At 36.3% G+C, this 19,789-nt stretch overlaps 1 protein-coding gene across 2 annotated transcripts in view; it reads left to right on the top strand.

Annotated features, from left to right (window-relative positions):
- Positions 1-18,860, top strand: part of EMCN (endomucin) — a 124,392-nt gene extending 105,532 nt beyond the window's left edge. For both annotated transcript variants that reach the window (XM_011969368.1, XM_011969367.1), the window contains 2 exons: positions 4,053-4,126; positions 15,850-18,860. In XM_011969368.1, coding sequence (XP_011824758.1) covers positions 4,053-4,087 — 35 coding nt within the window. In that variant the 3' untranslated portion in view covers positions 4,088-4,126; positions 15,850-18,860. The remainder of the gene's footprint in view (positions 1-4,052; positions 4,127-15,849) is intronic.
- The last annotated feature ends 929 nt before the right edge of the window (positions 18,861-19,789 follow it).

Raw genomic sequence — 19,789 nt, 5'->3', positions numbered from 1 at the left:
ACTCAGTAGCCAGGCCTATTCTACCAGGTCAGGGAAAAGGGCAAAAATAAAAAAGTGGTCAAGCAGGCTAAATGTGAACCAGTCCTGAGTAAGCACATGAGAGACCCTAAGCATGACTACACGATTTATCAAGAAAAGTCCTCAGAATCTGCCTGTGGCTTGCAAACAGGCATCACACATATTCCAAACACTCTGCAGTCATGTTGGCTCTCCAAGGGGTGAGTTAGGGTGCTAAACATACCTGGAAATGTTCTGTGTAGAAGCTCCCGGCTCTTTTTGAGGACGGCGCTGGGATCGGGACTACCTGCAGTTTTCTACCACCCATTTCCACCAAAGAAATGGGACAACTGACACTAGAATCATGACTTCCAGCAGGGGGAAAACCTCAGAGAACCTTGTGTTTCTTGGTTGCAAATGTAACAGCAGACTCTTCTTTAATGCCTGGGGAAAATTCTATGTAGGCTTTCTCCCACTCTCGCGGTGACTAGAGCAGTAAGTGAAATAGACAGTGGCAAACTAGTTAAATCGACCCTTAGCCCACCTAATTTCCTTTTCTTCAAACAAAGTCAGGTCACAGGTCTAAAAGGGAGATTTTATCATGGAATAGTAACATATAGTCTTGAATACTTTTATTTCTGCCAACTTCAATTTAGAAATTATATTGCTTTTAGCAAAATACCCTCTCAAAGGGCAACCCAGATAACTACCATGGAAAATATTTGGTGATAGGGCAACACTGAAATTGGTAATTCAGAGTAGACTTCAGTAGTCCAGAATTTATTATCTAAAATACAATGCTATCCAAATGCTCCTTGTACTACCACAATTTTTATTAAAGTCTATCTTTAACAGAACTTGGTGTCTCCCCAAACACTAGCAAACAAATTTCTTCCCACTGCATTTCAAAATGTATTCAAATATATTTTCTTAATAATACTATGCTCACTACACTCGAGAAGTTACATTACTAAAATTATTTTTACTTAAGTAACTTCTCTTACCTAATACTGATGTCTTTCCTAAAAAATAAGTCAAAAAAAAAAAATTTAAATGACTAGGTTTGATATAAGTTCACAAACTTAGCTCAATTTTTCTACTGCTGCCTAGATAAAAATTTTTAGAAATTTTTAAAATACAGAAAAACATTGATAGAACAAATATCTGACTACCAACTACTCAGAATTGATGACTGTTACAATTTACTTTCTTGGTTTCAAGACCTAAGAAATATAATGTTAATTAATGAGCATAGAAGGGTAACACAGTGAAATTTGAGTTTCAGTGGTCATAAAAATTATCTGAATCTGTCATTACTTCAGTGTAGAAACCCTGGACTTTTTACCATGGTACAGACCAATAAACAATGTTTCCAAGGAAACAGCCCTCTGCAGCAACCCACCTTTAGGAAAAATGCCAGTGGATGTCAAATCTTCTGGTTTTCTAGAAGCCGAATGAGCCACAGTTAAAGTTCTGGTCATTTTCTCCTGGGAAGAGAGTTTTTTCACTCCAAATCTCTCTTTTTCAATTAGGTTATGGAGTAAGTAATGTGGTTGATGTTCATCCATCCATTCTCCCTGTTTCCTTTAAATATATTCTTTGTTGAATAAGGTCTTCTGCTGAAGTTGTAACTCATGCATGTTTAAATTTAGAACTCTCTTAAATGTAAAAGAGAAAGTTTACTAGGGTCTAACAAGAAGATGCTTTCAGGAAAAAAAAAAGAGTATCAAATGTTGCAGATCAAGGAGTCCTTTATAAGAACATATGAGCTACTCCTCAGCTTTAGTAAGGGATCTCGTCAGGTTAAAGGTCACCATGATTGACTAAAAAATGTATGTGTGACGTGTTTTAAATGTGATTCTTATATCATCTCAGAAATCTAATACACATTATCTCACTTTTAATATGTCAGGTTATACAAATTATAAAGAAAAAATTTGAAATTAGAAATATATATGACTCTATGGAAGAAGAAAAACATTGTATCACTAAACTTAGCTTCAAAGCATCAGTTGACTTTGAACCATTTAGAGTAAGAAAAATCAGATCTGAATTTATTAGAATACTCCTCTGCTTAGAAGACTCTGATAGGTAATAACCTAAGATTAAGTTCAAACACCTTAGCATGTCTGCAACACCTTCCATGATGTGCCTGCCTTCTCTAGCTCAGTTTTGACAACACTTCATATGCAATAACAATGCATATTTCTCAGACTTCATTTATTCCCTTCCCTGTCCCCTGACTCTCTCTGTCTTTCTGAACCCAGCTTTCTTGAAGGAGGAGTCTCTTGTTCTTCTTTGTCATGTGCACTTCCCCGTCTAATGGTAATTACATATGATTAATATGTCATTAGCAAACTAATTAATTAGTATGCTATGGCAATTATTCATTAAGTGCATAGTCATCATTTTTTGCTTATTTTTACAAATAAAAGTTCATTGAAAACAAAAAATGAACCACAGAGTAAAAATGAACAAAACATTCACAGATTTATAAAGCTGTATGTAGAATCCTCTTCTGTCCTCAGCCCTTCAATATTTGTCTCATTCTCTGCATTTACACCAAACTTTCCTTGACTGTTTCAAGTGCAAATGGTCTTTCCCTCATCTTAAGATGTTGTTAATTTGGCAAATTAACATACTTTACTGCCTTATAATATTTTTTCATGGCTGAAACTACCATTTTAATATTTGACCAGATTATGAATAATGAAAAATAGAAAAAACAGAGAATAAAAGAGAATTTAAAACTACCCATGAAACAATCTTCATACAACCACTATTGGCATTTGATATATTTCCCTCTGGATGTTTTTATTTTCACTAGATATGTATGTGGGTTGTTTGATTTTTCTATAAATATCATTATTCTTGTTACTGATATCATATTGTTATTAAATTTTTCCCAAAATTTCTAGTCTGTCGATTAGACAGACCTTGAGGAAGAATATTAAGAATTGTAAAGATTTTCAATGACTTGCTTTGCTTGACTTCTGGCAGACGCTAGAGGATGAATCAATATTTATTTTGTTTACTTCTCATTCCAGTACTTCATAGCCATGGGTTCCAAACAGGTGCTGCGTCCTTTGCAAAATGAACAATAGTTAGCAAAAGATTGCCTTGGAGCAGGGTCTGGGAGTGCTGCAGCACTATGCCCAACATTTCTCAGAGCATAGAACCGAAGGAGCTCTTGAAGAGGAGTCTTGAGTTTGTTCTCCTCAGAGGTCTCTGGCACTATTTGTTATTGCCATGTTGATACAAGTAACAGGTGACATCCTCAGAGTCCCCAGAGGACAGATTTCCTAACAACTGGCAAATAAAAGCTGGAGCAAAATGATGAAATTTATTCTAAAAGCTGGAGATTTTGACCTATATTGCTTTTATATTGTGTGACTGACGTTGATACTCAGTTCTACCTAAAGGACAGAAGTAATGCAAAATATGTTGGTAATGAATCCACTATCATGGAAAAAATACTTGGAGCCTCTCAACTTGCCATCATCCTAGGTTAATATTTCTGTGTATATCGGATGGTGGAATAGCACTGGGATTTTGAGTAATGGCACCTGCGCTGCTCTGTATATCACCCACGTGTTCATTTGGCCTATAAATTCATTTTCACAAAACCCTCACTGAATTATTTAAACAGAAGGACCCTAGAATGTCTTCCTGATAAAATGGCACTTTAAATACATGATATGGGCTTGCTTAGGCAGAGCCAGGTCATGTAACAAGGAAACATCAATACTCATTCCCCAGGGTTTCTCTGATGTTATTATCTCCCAACTCACATCTCCCACACCCACTGCCCCCTGACCTATCCCACCCAGGACTTCATATTGCTACTTTGGAGTGAAAACAGATGATGGTTTGGCAAAGCTCATATATTTTGGTGACTAATTTCTAGACAATACCAAGAGGCAAACGGTGACTCTAATGACATTCTTGCAGGAAAATTGAACTTTCCTTGAAAAACAGAAAAAAGCTAGGAAACTTTGTTTTCATCCTTACTCAGTCTCTGAGCTTATAGATCAAAACATATCTTCTGTTCTCAGGTGAGCACTCTGCACAAGGAAAAACCAAGAACTGACAGCTTGAGGAATTCTCCCCACACCTAGGCAATAATTACGTAAGTTTCCCTGTTTCATTCACGGAGACAATCATTAATATCTGTTTTGTTAGCCTGGTGCAGTTTAGATTGTTTTTAAAGAATTTCAAAAGCTGAAAAGTTAATGGTTTGTGTCAGTGCAATTATCATTCATTATTTATTTGTCTAAAAACAAACTCTAACAAAAATTGCCAAAAAATGCATGACCTGGTGGTTGTAGACGATTTGTCCAATTCTCTTGCCTATCTAAGGAATGATACAATTTGTTCTTTCTGCCTGTTGTTAATGTTTCCTTGTAAGTCTAGTCTGCCTACCTAGGTCAGTAAGCACACACTAACTGTGGCACTTAGACAGACTTCTGTTGCTAACAAAGACTGGCAGGATCCAAGTGACAGTGCTTGCAAATTAGCAGTTTATTGCAAGAAAATGATAAAGCATAGAAACTGCGTTACAGTAAAGATGTGTATCACGGCCACAGTCTGGTTCAGGGAAATGGATTCAGAGAAGCTAGATGAAGGGTCCAACTGCCCTCTCTCTATAAGGACCATACCAGAATACATTTTCTCTCTTCTCTCTGGGTCTAGAAACCATGGATGTGTGGAAAAAACACCTTCAAAAAGATGATCTAAAATTCAGTTTCAGCCAGGTTTCCTTTTACTCAGCTGGTCATGTAGACATAGTCTTGCTGTGTAACCAGCCAAGCGACAGAGCCCTCCAGATAGCGTGACAAAATCAGATACAAATGATCAATCTTACTACAATAATTGTGAATCAATAAAAAATGGAAATTGCTCAAACGTATATTCCATGTCATGACTAGGAGTAAGCTCAAGGCAGGTACATTTCTTATTTTAGTAAAGAGCCCAGGTCAATGTTAAACCTGCCTTGGAATTAACTCTCCCAGTTGGTATGGGATTGCCTTTTACTTTCCCAGAACTGAGTAAGGAAATGCTCTTTTGACTTTAACTTAATTGTTACAAGAAGTATCAATTAAGTGTTGTCACTTCGTTTTTGAGGTTTTATAAAACTTGAAGAATCGACCCTTCGGCAACTAACAATAAAAAATAAAATAAAATAAATACATCTCCAGAATTGGCCTGATCACAATGGTAGTCACTCTAGGTAAAGTGTCCACGATGAGAAATATTGTATTCATGGCCTAGGTCTACTGCCTAACTACTAACCCTGTGCTGTTACAGACACTCAGAAATTTCTTGTAGAATAAATGGTACCTGCTGTGCTTGTCTGCCCAGTAGCAGAAGACAAAGACAGAGGAGTGCCATCCAAACACATGTGTCAGTATCAGGATTTTATCCCCCTCTAGCCAGTAATTAGAGATGGATTAGGAATCTTGGAATTTGTGCACTCTCAGCATGCTGCAGTGCCCTCTGGAAAAGAGGCAAGCCTGCCTCTCCCTGCCCTCCTGCTCTTCACCAGTCATGAGCCCCCAGCTTGGGCCTGCAATACAATCACCTTTTCCCAGCTGATTAGTCTAATAGGCAGTGGCTCTGAGTGGCAAGCCAAGGTCTCTGCCCCTGCTGTGACCAAGCTTGGGGGAGAGAAAAAATCCTAAGCTTGTCTCAGGCCTGCAGTGCACAGTCTGGGAGTGCTAAGCTGAGATCTACGACCAGCACTTGAGTGGGAGAGGATCACACACTCTCAGAGCACTGAGGGGGAGCATGGCTACAAATGTGAGGAAACACAGAGGGGCTGCATGGCTGGCTAAGAGTCTATCTACCAGCCATTATGTTTAAGCACTATCTGTTGAATTGCAAACCAAACTTCAACACCAAAATACTTTGGTAATATAGTCCTCTGCAAAACCAAGGACAAGAAATCAACTGCAAATAAAGACCCTGCACAAAGCCTCAGCCCTCTGAAAACATATAGGAATGAAACCCACTATACTCAAATTATGCTACAATTAAAGAAACATCACCCCACATAGGTGAGAAAGAACCAGCTCAAGAACTCCTGAAATTCTAAAAGCCAGATTGCCTCCTTACCTCCAAATGACTGAACTGGTTGCTCTGCAATGATTCTTAACTAGAAAAAAAGATGGATGAAATTACAGAAATAGAATTTAGAATCTGGATGGCAATGAAGATCATTGAGAATCAGAAGACTGAAACCCATTCCAAGGAATCTAAGGAATTCAACAAAACCATACAAGGGATGAAAGATGAAATAGCCATTTTAAGAAAGAAAAAAATTAATCTGATAGAGCTGAAAAACTCACCACAAGAATTTCTTAACACATCAGAAGTATTAACAGCAGAATAGATCAAGTCAACCAAAGAATCTCAGAACTCAAAGACTAGTTCTTCACATTAACATAGTCAGATAAAAATAAAGAAAACAGAATTTTCAAAAATGAACAAATCTCCAGGAAACATGAGATTATGTAAAGAGGCAAAACTTATGACTCATTGGCATCCCTGAAAGACAAGGAGAGAAAGCAAGCAGTTTGGAAAACATATTTGAGGATATTGTCCATGAAAATGTCCCCAACTTAGCTAGAGAGGTTGATATTCAAATTCAGGAAATTCAGAGAACCCCTGCAAGATACTATATAAGACAACCATCCCCAAGACACATAGTCATCAGATGTTCCAAGGTCAATGTGAAAAGAAAAATATTAAAGGTAGCTAGGGAGAATGGGCAGGTCACCTGCAGAGGGAACCCCATCAATGGCTAACACTGGACCTTTCAGACAAAACTCTATAAGCTAGAAGAGACTGGGGGCCTATATTCAGCATCCTTAAAGAGAAGAAATTCCAACAAAGAATTTCATATTCAGCCAAACTAGACCACATAAACAAAGCAGAAATAAAATCCTTTTCAGACAAGCAAATACTAAGGGAATTCATTACCACCAGACCTACTTTTCAAGAGGTTCATAGGGAGTTCTGAATATGGAAGGAAAGGACCATTACTGGCTACTACAAAAACACACTAAAGTACATACAACATTGACGCTATAAAGCAAAATCACAATCATGTCTACATAAAACCAGGTAACAATAGAATGACAGGATAAAATCCACACATATTAATATTAACCTTGAATGTTAGTGGGCTAAACACTCCATTTATAAGGCATCAAGTGGCAAATTGGATAAAGAAGTAAGACCCAAGTGTATGCTGTCTTTCAGAGACTCATCTCACATTCAAGGACACTTACAGTCTCAGAGTAAAGTGTTGGAGAAAGATTTATCAAGCAAATAGAAAACAAACAAACAAGAGCAGGGGTTGCTATTCTTATTTCAGACAAAAGAGACTTTAAACCAAAAATGATCAAAAAGGACAAAGAAAGGCAGTGATAAAGGGTTCAACTCAACAAAAAGACTTAACTATCCTAAATATATGCACCCAACACTAGGGCACCTAGATTTACAAAACAGTCTTTTAGTCTTACAAAGAGACTTAGGTAACCACACAATAATAGTAGATTTCAACACTAGACTGATGATATTGGAGAGATCATCAAGACAGATTACTAACAAAGATGTTTGGGACCTACATTTGACAATTGACAAAATAGAACTAACATACATCTACAGAAAAGTCCACTCAACAAAAGCAGAATATAAATCCTTTTCATCCATGCATGACACATACTCTAAAATTGACTACATGTTCAGTCAGAAACTAATTCTCAATAATTTCAGAAAAGCCAAAATCATATCAACCACATTCTCAGACCACAGCACAATAAGAATAGAAATCAATACCAAGATAATTTTTAAAAACCCTGCAATTCAATGGAAATTAAACAATCTGCTCCTGAATGACTTTTCTGTAAACAATGAAATTAAAGCAGAAATCATGAAATTCTTTAAAATTAGTGAAAACAAAGATACAACATACCAAAATCTCTAGATACAGCTACAACAGTGTTAAGATGAAAATTAATAGCACTAAATGCCTATATCAAACAATTAGAAAGATCTCAAATTGACAATCTAACATCACACCTAGAGGAACTAAACAAATAACAAACTAATCCCACAGCTAGCAAAAGAAAAATAACCAAAATCAGAGATGAATTGAGTGAAATGGAGATGATAAAAACTATGCAAAAGATCAACAAAACCAAAAGTTTCCCTTTTGGAAGAATAAATAGGACTGATAGACTGTTAGCTAGACTTAAAAAGAAAAGAGAGAAGATCCAAATAAATGCTATCAGAAATGATAGTGGATATTACCACTAACCCCATAGAAATACAAAAAACAAACAAACAAAAAATCCAGAGACTATTACAAACATTTCTATGTACCCAAACCAGAAAACATAAAAGAAATAGGTAAGTTCCTGGAAAAACACAACCTCCCAAGATTGAACCAGTAATAAACTGAAAACCTGAACAGACCAATAACGCATTCCAAAATGGACTCAGTAATAAAAAAACCTACCAACCAGAAAAAGCCCTGGACAAGACAGATTCACAGCTGAATTCTACCAGGTGTATAAGGAAGAGCTGGTACCAATCCTACTGAAACAATTCCAAAAAATTGAGAATAAACTCCTCCCTAACTCTTTCTATGTAGCTAATGTCACACTGATACCATGAAACCTGCAGAAACACAATGAATAAAGCAAATTTCAGGCCAATATCTCTGATGAACATAGATAAAAGTTCTCAACAAAATACTAGTAAAGTGAACACCAGAAGCATGTCATAAAGCTAATCCACCATGATCAAGAAAGCTTCATCCCTGAGATGCAAGGTTGAGTCAACATATACAAATCAATAAGTGCAATTCATTATGTAAACAGAACTCAAAACACAAATTCCATGTTCATCTTAATAAATGCAGACAGAAAAGGCTTGTGATAAAATTTAACAGCTTTTCATGTTAAAAACCCTCAACAATCTAGGCATTGAAGAAACACACCTCAAAATGATAAGATCCATCTATGACAAACCCACAGCCAATATCAGACTGAATGGGAAGAAGCATCTGGAAGTGTTCCCAGGAAAACTGTAACAAGACATGGATGCCCATTTCACCACTCATATTCATATGGCACTGGGAGTCATAGCCAGAGCAATCAGGCAAGAGAAGAAATAAAAGGCATTCAAATAGGAAGAGAAGAAGTCAAACTATCTGTCTTCATAGATTATATGATTCTATACCTAGAAAACCCCATAGTCTTTTCCCAAGGGCTCCTAGCTCTGATAAACAACTTCAGCAAAGTTTTGGGATACAAAATCGATGTACAAAATTCAGTGGCATTTCTATACACCAACAACATCCAAGTTGAGAGACAAATCAAGAATGCAATCCGATTCACAGGAGCCACAAAAATAATAAAATACCTAGGAATACAATTAACCAGGAAGGCAAAAGATCTCTATAATGAGAAGTGCAAAACATGACAAAAGAAATCAGAAATGACATGAACCAATGGAAATATATTCCATTGGAAGAATCAATATTGTTTAAAAAGGCCATACTCTTCAAAGCAATCTGCAGAATCAATGTTATTCTCTATCAAACTACCAATGACAATTTTCACAGAATTAGGAAAAACCTATTCTGAAATTCATTTGGATCCAAAAGAGAGCCCAAATAGCTAAAGCAATCCTAGGCAAAAAGAACAAAGCTGGAGACATTACACTACCCAACTTCAAATGATACTACAAGACTACAGTAATTAATACAGTATGATACTGGTACAAAAGCAGACAGGTAGATCAATGAAATGAGTTCGAAAACCCTGAAATAATGCCACACACATACAACTTCAAATGGCACTACAAGGCTACAGTAACTAGTACAGTATGACAAATGATACTACAAGGCTACAGTAACCAGTATAGTATGATACTGGTACAAAAACAGACACATAGGTCAATGAAACAAGTTAGAGAACTTTGAAATAATGCCACACACAACTATCTCATGTTCAACAAAGCTGACAATAACAAGCAATGGGGAAAGGACTTTCTAGTCAATGAATAGTGCTGGGAAAACTGGCTAGCCATATGCAGAAGATTAAAACTGGATCCTTACCTTTTATCATATACAAAAATCAACTAAGATGGATTAAAGACTTGAATGTAAAACAAAAACTGTAAAATCTCTAGAAGAATACCTAGGAAATACCATTCTGGACATCAGTCTTCATGATGAAGACTCCAAAAGCAATAGAAACAAAACCAAAAACTAACGAGGCCCAGCTAAACTAAAGAGCGTCTGCACAGCCTAAGAAACTATCAACAGAGTACACAGACGACTTAGAAAATGGGAGAAAATTTTCATGAACTATGCATCCGATAAAGATATAATATCCAGAATCTATAAGGAATTTAAACAAATGAAAGAGTAAAAAACAACCCCATTAAAAAATGGGCAAAGGACATGAATGCACATTCTCAAAATAAGACATACACAGGACCAACAAGCATATGCAAAAGTGCCTAACATCACTAATCATTTGAGAAATGCAAATCAAAACCATAATGAGATGCCATCTCATATCAGTCAGAATGGTGACCATAAAAAGTTAAGAAGTCACAGATGCTGGTCAGGTTGTAGAGAAAAGGGAATGCTTATACCCTGCTGGTGAGAATGTAAATTAGTTCAATCACTGTGGAAACAGCCTGGAGATTTCTCAAAGAACTTAAAACAGAACTACATTTCAACCCAGCAGTCCCATTACTAGATATAGACCAAAGAAATACAAATTGTTTTACTGTCAAATCACATGCACATGTATGTTCATCACAGAACTGTCTAATATAAGAAAGACATGGAATGAACCTAGATGCCCATCAACCTAGATGCCCATCAATGGTGGACTAGTTAAAGAAAATGTGGTATGCATACACTATTGAATACTATGCAGCCATATAAGAGAACCGGATTGTTTCCTTTGCAATAACATGGATGAACCTGGAGTCCATTATTCTAATTGAAGTTACTGAAGACAGAAAACCAAATACTGTATCTTCTCATTTCTAAGTGGGTGCCAAGCACTGAATGCACACAGGCACAGAGCAGGGAACAATAGACACCAGGACCTACTTGAAGGGGGAGGGTGGAATGAGAGTGAGTACTTTGAAACTACCTATTGGCTATTATGCTAATTATCTGGGTGACAAAATTTTCTGAACGCCAAATCCCTATGGCATGTAATTACCCATGTAACCAACCTCCAGATGTACCCCTTGAAACGAAAATAAAAGTTTTAAAGGAGAAGAAAGGAATCTGGAAGTTTGTCCATCCTATGCAATGGACACTTCCAGGTGCAAAGTTTGAGAAGCTGGGGATGAGATACGTTGTTCAGCCCTAGCTGATATATGGAAAGCTTCCTTCCATACTTGCTATGGTTGCTTTGCAACCCAGTGGCTAGTAAAGGGTTGTTTTCTAAATTACCAAAATGTTCAAATATTAGTAACTAATTGATCAACTTGGAGAAAGCAAGTCTTCTGCAGTTGGAGGAGGAGGGGGAAGAAAGAAAGAAAAAGTGTATAGAAGGCAAGAAACAGTGTTGACTTTCGAACTAGCTTAATAAAAGTAATTTTTGTTCAACTCCCATTCCTTTCCATTTTTGTACTTTAAAAAAATATTCCGAACCTCAGATTCCAAGGCTTTTGATTTGAAAAGCTAAATAACTTTTGTTACTCCTCTTTGTAATTTTGAAATTATATAATGATGTTCTGAAGAGTAAAGATCAGAAAGTAATGGGAAGAAACAAGTTTGACATCTGTCAATTCTATTGTCTGTCTCACTTTTTTCTTTAAGATATTTCTATCACTGTACTTTGAATTTAATACCCAAAGAGTAACTACTGTCTAGGTTGTCAACTTGAAATTAGATATCAACTTGGAGATTCAGAATATATAGAAATGAATTCATCAAACCTAGAAGATTTCGAGAAAGAAGTTAAAAAGTCTTGAACTCTCATGCAACAGCAAACAGTATTACAGAAATAATCACCTATGTTAAAAATTTCCATCCCAAAACAATATTCTAGATATATTTAATTCTTGTTGCTTCATATATTGATAATCTATTTTGTTCACAGTGTCACGTTTAATGTGATTTGGCAGGGCAGACAGGAATTTTGAAACATTTATGAGCTATAAACCTTGCCTTCTGCAAAGCTTTACCTTGTGGGAGCGTGAAATCATATACAAGAGGGTGACAGCAAACGTGCAGAAGCAGCTTAAATGTTTAATGATATGGAAATTATAAAATAAATTATACTTTGCACAGTGACATTATATAATGAGTAAAAATAATTCTCAAAATAATTTTTAATAACATGAAAGCATGCCTAAGATATAAAATTAAAAGGGAAAAATAACAATTTTAGAATTGAACAGATAGCCATTTAACTGTTCTATGACCAACTCTGCGCTGTTGTCAAGGAGGAATCTGCTGCTACCTGGTTGCTCCCTCACCAGTAGGTCTCATCTTCCTTCTGTTCCAAGACACTTTGGAAGGCTGAAGAGTGAAGGGGGTTTCAGACCAGTGAAGAACTGTGGTGTTAGAAAGTCTAGTAGCTTGGATGAAAGTCTGTTCCCACAAACCCTCAGCAATGTGGATTGTTAGCTATTTCCACTTTTCTCCAAGATACAATTCCTTGGTACATCTGTAATTTTCTAAATGCTGCCCTGATAATCTAAGAGTATCTTTGTGAACTTCCAGATGAGCTTAACGTGTTTTTCATTTATTTTTCTTTCATTTTAAAATGAAATAACACAAGCTAAAAGGAACACATCATAAATAAAGGAGATTTACAATTGCTGCTCTGTATTTGTGGAGGTGGAAGATTGATTTCAAAAGGCCTGGAGATACCAAAATCTGTGATTGCTCAAGTCCCTGATGTAAATAAAACTGCATAGTGTTTGCATATAACCTATATAAATTCTCTCATGTAGTACTTTAAACTATCTCTAGATTATTTGTAATACCTAATACAATGTAAATGCTATATAAATAGTTGTTATACTATATTTTATTTGTATTATTTTTATTAATGTATTATTAATTTTTACTGTTTTTGAATATTTTTTATTCAAGTTGGTTGAGTCTGTGGACATAGAACCCACAGATAATGGAAGGCCAACTGTATATTATGATCATGTTCTATAACCCTGAATGAATTTCTTAATAGTGCTCTACACTGTGTTCCACATCTATAAAACCATGGTCTTTTCTCCTATGGCCATTCTGATTGTTTATAAATTGTTGTCAGTAGCGTTAAAGAAACCTATTATGAAATCTTATTATAAAATAGCCATTAAAAGCAAAGACTGATATTGGTACGGATGTAAAGAATCATTAATGAACCAAGATTTATTTTTTGAGAGAGACTGTCGATGTGAAATGCATGCTGATGAAACTAGAGTTTGTTCTTATTTAGGTTGCTGATCTTTGAGAAAATAATTTAAACAGTGTCAATGATGAGCATTATCCTATTAGCACAAACGCAGATGTTTACCAGTTGAACTACGCTACAAACTCTTGACTTCACTTGAAAACTCATCTATGGAGGAGTATGGCTCAGTGGAACAAAAAGTGACGGAGACCTTACTCCTTGTCAAGTACTAGCCCAGATATAAAGAGGGCTTTTCATGGTTGCAGTTCTCAAGAAGCTTATAGAAGTGGAAAGAAACACAGATAAGAAAAACAATTGTAGTATAATATGGTAAATGACAACACAGTGTTATGTGAAGACAGACATGATACCGTGAAGTTTGATGGCAAATTTCTTAGAGATGGTATTTGAGCTAAAACTTACAGGATGAGAAGAAAAATAAAAAAGATAGGGGCCTAGGTGAAGAGAGGAACGATTTTCCAGGCACAGGGAATAGCATGTACAAACAGGAAAAGAATTGTGAAACTGAATGGTATATGAAAGAAATTATAAAACTTTAAAAATTGTTATAGCAATCTGATACTGCTGCAACATTCATGTTATTGTATTTTTTAAAATGTCTGTTTGTAGCTGAATAGATGTTAGAAACCAACATTGTTCTTCACTATAAACAGCTTGAGAAGCGTTGACCTCTGACTGGGAAATAAGGCCCAAGTAGTAGAGGGTACTAGATCACAGGAAGCCTTGTTTCCCAAAGTAAATCATGAAGGACTGCATGAGGCTAGAATGAAGTACTAACTTTCTTCATTCACTAATGACATCAAAAGTCTATCCACAAATAAGGGAACAACAGACACCAGGGCCTTCTTGAGGGTAGAGGGTGGGAGGAGGGTGAGGATCAAGAAAATACTATGCTTATTACATGGGTAAAATAATCTGCACAAAAAACCCCACGACATGCAGTTTACCTATATAACAAACCTGTACATATACCCATGAACCTAAAATAAAAGTTTAGAGAAAAGAAGATAAAAATAAAAAAAGAAGTCATTTATCATTTTGAGGAACCCCTCACTTTACCTTGGATATAAAATATGCCTAAAAAACTAGTTCAATAATTGAAAGAGAGGCCTTGTCTGCAATCATTCTTCAAATCATGGTACTTAAGCTACACCATGCTCTGGCATGTGCTCAACCACCTATCAGCCATAAATGCTCTGGGAGGAAGTCACAGATATCCTGTTCTACAATCATTTCCTTATCCTAAGACTTGACGTGGATACCTGTAGCTGCTACCTGCAGGCCATGGCAGCCAATGTCCAACGTTCCCCCATGTAAAGCAACAGTTCAGCCATCCCTATCAAAGGACTTGCCTTCACCAACCAAACCAGAAAAGAGTTGGTTACAGGTCTCCGCCACTAGTACCACTCCCCACACTCCACCACACACACCATATCATGTTCTCCCCAGACCCTAGCAAACCAACAGCACTGCCATCAGCAACACAACACCATCTAATCCCTGACAGGTTGGGCCACTGCCCGTTTCCTACTTGGGACACAGAAGTCTCCATCTCTTGCTCTTTTATAGACCAATACTGAAAGTTGTTCCTACACTGCAGAGAAAAATGCAAAATACTAAACCAAAGGCTTGGCTATCTTTCCTATGAAGAAGTGGCAAATGGTATTCCTTCATTCTTTCTTCTGATGCCTATTCATTCTTCTCCCTGATGAGTAGACAGCAGCAAAGCTTTAAAGTTGCCCATACATTTCTTAATTACTCACATTGTCACCCCAAGCAACAGATCTTGAACTGTACCGCTTTAGTGATAGAGTACAGTTAAGGACTTCAAGCAGAAGAGGAATATGAGATTTATGCTTGATATACACCAGTGTGTGTTTAAGGTGGAAGACTCATTCAAGAAGAGCAAGACCAGAAGCAGAGAAGTCACAGGCTATTGCAATATTCCGCTGGAAAAAGATAAAGGCTTAAGGTAGGGAGCCGCAGTATGGAGGAAGATGAAGAGGCAGAATAGAATAGAGAAAAATGTCTGGAGGTTAAAAATTTCATGAAGCGGTGATTGATTGGATGTGGCCGGTGGGGAATGAGGAAGAGAAGGACTATAGACAATATCCACACTCCCATCCTGGGTGTCTGAATGCATTATGGAGGAAATACTGAAGATTGAGATAGTGGAGTGAGGGGAACAGGTTTGGGAAAGAAAACAGTGCTTTTCTTTTCAGATATGTCAAGTTTGAAGTGCTTGAGAGACAATCAAGGGATTCTACTAGGTGGAAAAAAGGTAGCTAGTGACAACCATTTCTTACTAAGAGATGGACTCCCCCAGCATCTCTATTTCTTCTTCGCTTTCTTGGAATCTGAACTTTGTTGTTGTTGTTGCTCACAGGCTTAATCTTCAGCTTCCATGCTCCAAGGGTGGAAAAGGAGAAAGTCCTGCAGAATCAGTCCTGACTTCCATACCTGCTGCTGGCCTCTACACCAGTCGTCTGTCCCAGTAAAGTGATGTCCAGCTGACATGCAACAATTTGACGGAATCAAAAAGAACCCCGGTGCTCTCCAGTCCTCTGACATTTAAAAATTGCATTACTCCATTTATAGGAGCGTTCCTAGGAAAAGGAATTTTAGGAGGGGAATTTGTGAGCAGTGAATCTGACAGCCCAGGGGGTGGACTCGCTGACAGGCATACCTTCCTTAATGTTTAAAGTTTTCTGGGCCAAGAATTTTTATCCATGAAGACTTTCCTACTTTTCTCAGTGTTCTTATATTACCTACTGTTAGTATTTATTGTTTACCACTATGTTAATGCAGGGAAAATGTGCATGTGTATTATTAAATATTAGGTAGAAATCATACCATGCTACTTTGTACATATAAGTATTTTATTCCTGTTTTCGTGTTACTTTTAATAAATAATTACTGTACTCAGTACACTAAAAATACTATAACATGACTGTGAAAATGGCAATGTTATTGTCTTCCCATAATTATGAATATTTTTGGATGGATTATTGGAATATATGAACTCACTAATGAAAGGCATCTGTAATAAGTGAGAAAGAGACATGGGATTCACATATCAGACTCTGTTAGGGAGACAGTAATTTATCAGTTCTTTGGTCTTTCTATTTGTCATTCATCCTACGTGATGAAGATGTAAGTGTAAGGGCATTTATAACACTATACTGCATTCATTAAGATAATAGGGTCATGATTTTTCATTAGCTCATTTGATTGATATTATCTCCATGCATTTTTTATTTCTTTTATAAATGTAATTATTTGTTCTAGCAACCATTGCTAAACCTCTAGTTTGTAGAAAATCAACACTTTATAAATACATAATTATGATATTTTTCATTGTATCACTGTTCTAAAAATACCATATGATTATAGCTGCCAATCCATCAGGAGCAAATTCTTCTGATAAAAGCTAACTGATCAACCTTGACCAATTTTTTGACACGTGAGATCAAAGTGTCAAGTTGGTTGAGGTTTTTTGGAAAGCTTTAGAACTAATAAGCTGCCAGTGGCAGCTTTTTAACGTATGATTATCTAAGTTGATTTTTCATTCTAAATTATCTTAGTGATCTAAGGGGCAGTTTAGTGAAGATGGAATCTTGTATTTAAAATATCCTTTTAAAATTTGTTTTGTTGTGATGTATTTTGACAACTTCCATCTTTAGGAGTTACATAATCACCTTGATTTTAGCTTCCGGATGTTTGGACTATTTATAATCAAGGACACCAAGCAAGCATAAGCATTTCTATATTGCTGACTGGTGTCTGTTTGAGAAGGATGGGAAGTAGAAAAAAAAAAAAAAAGAAAGAAAAAAAGGAAAGGAAGAGAGGAGAGAAGGCAGGGATCTCCACTATGTATGTTTTCACTTTAGAGCTGTTGTGCCCATGCTTATTTCTAATCTAGAAGTCTTTAAATGGTGAAACGGTGACTGGAGCATGCCAATCAGAGAACGTTTGTCTTCAGAAAATAAAAAAAAAATCTGAGTTCGAGACCAGCCTGGCCAACATGTTGAAACCCCATATCTACTAAAAATACAAAAATTATCCTGGTGTGGTGGTGCACACCTGTAGTCCCAGCTATTCGGGAGACTGAAGCACATGAATCACTTGAATCCAGAAGACAGAGGTTGCAGTGAGCTGAGATGGCACCTTTGCACTCCAGCCAATGTGACACAGCATGACTCTGTCGCAAAACAAACAAACAAACAAACAAAAAGAAAAGGAAAGAAAGAAAAGTCCTAGCACCCCTAGATGATTTGCTGAGCTCTTCAGCAAAAGCCATGTTACATACAGCATATTGCAAGGAAATGAACTCTTCTGTAATTTAATTTAAATTATAAGTCATATGTTATTTTGGATCCTAGAGAAACCATTTTCTCTACATTTCATGAGCATTGTTAGAAAAGAGTCTACAAGAATCAGGAAGAGGGAAAAATTTTAATGGTCAGAAAAAAATAACATGTATTCTAGTTCAAGAAGTGTACACAAAGAATATGCATTAACCTAACAAAGATTAAATCTTTCAAAAAGGTCAAAGGAGGATTGAGAAGTTTACAGAGATGTCCATGGCATTTTATATCAATCTCAAAGGTAAGGTCTGCATTTTGTAAACCAACTTAAACATCTGTTGAGATAGGATATTTTGTTTTCAAGCCAAAATTATCATTAATCAAATATGTTTTAATTATGCCTGGCTTACTATAAGTTTTTTATTCTGATATACAGTTCAAATATCATTGCAACAAAGAAGTGCCTGTATTTAGATCAAAAGCAGAACTTTCTATGTGTTTGTTTTACATGATAATATGAAAATAATTTAAGTGTATCAATAGTCAAAACATAAACAAAAGCTAATCAACTGGCACTGTTGTCACCTGAGACTAAGCGGATGTTGTTGGCTAACACACAGGCTCAGCCAGCAGAGAAAGAATTCTGAATTCCCCTTGCTGAACTGAACTATTCTATTGCATATGGTTGACAAATCTGTGTGCTATTTTTTTTCTACCTACCATATTTAAATGTATGGGTATCAACGAAGGACATAGTCAAACCTTCGATGATGAACATTCCTGATGTTTTGCCTCATTATTCTCTGTTGAGCTCTACTTGTGGTCATTCAAGATTTTATGAGGTTGAAAAGAAAAGTGAATATGACCTTTAAAAGTTGTATTTTGAGTGACTATAGTCTCACCACTATGAAACTGCCAATTATTGCCTAATGTTAAAGATATCCATCATTGTGATTAATTAAACCTATAATGAATATTTTTAATGGAGAATTTGTGATGGATTATCCCCTGATCTTTTCTTTAATATTTCTCTACACACACAGGACTCCTCATGTTCCACAAAATGAGTGTACTCTGCCCCTACTTCTAGATAATTTGTCTTTTGGGCTTGAATATACTTGCTTTCTGTTCTAAATACTTTTTAAAGAAAAAAAAATTTTGATAAATAAGGGAAAATATTCATTTTGCCATCCATATTACATTCCTGAATGTGAAGTCAGAGTTTCTACCAAAATCAAGATCACCAAGAATAATTTTAAAGCTTCCAAGAACTATTTAAAAGTGTTTTCAAGTCTGACCAAGAATTCTGACATTTAGAAATAAGTAGGAAGATATGACTATTTAAACTCATATTTTCCTTTAAAAAAAAGAGAAATTCTAGCAGAGTGATTGTGGGCAATATAATTAGCTAGTTAACACCCCATCCAACATTCACTATGTGCCAGGAACTGTGTAGAAAACTTCACAGTCACCATCTCAGTTAACCATCACAATAATAGTAAGAAACTATTCCTTATATATGATTAGCAGCAGCAGAAACATCTCCCTCATAAAGATATGAAAATCAAGGCAGGTAGTTAAATAACTTGCCCAAGGTTGTACAACTAATAAATAGGAAAAATTTGAATTCCAACCTATGCCCAAATCCCTGTTCTCCATCTCTACACTACTTAGTCTCTCTAAGCCTCAGTTTACTTTTCTATAAAAAAGGATGAAAGCATTATGCTCCAGGTCATAATTAAAAACAGGGACCAGGCCTATCTCACTGTAAACAGTTTGAAAAATGAACAGCTATTTCACACAGTAGACAAGAAGAAGAGCGGAACTTTCACACAGTAGACAAGAAGAAGAGCGGAACTGGAATTCATGAGCAAAGAGAAACAAAACAAATGAGCCTTATGAATGCCCTGATTGACACACTCCTGATCGGCTGTATAGCAGAAGATCCCTAATTAGAACCTGAGATGACAGCGATTGGAACCAGGAGACAAAAGCAGCTGGAATATTTTTGAGAATGGA

The sequence above is a fragment of the Mandrillus leucophaeus genome, unplaced genomic scaffold, assembly GCF_000951045.1.
Source record: "Mandrillus leucophaeus isolate KB7577 unplaced genomic scaffold, Mleu.le_1.0 Scaffold887, whole genome shotgun sequence".
Classification (NCBI taxonomy): Eukaryota; Metazoa; Chordata; class Mammalia; order Primates; family Cercopithecidae; genus Mandrillus; species Mandrillus leucophaeus.
Note: the sequence above shows the minus strand (reverse complement) of the source record. Positions and strands in the feature narration are given on the sequence as shown.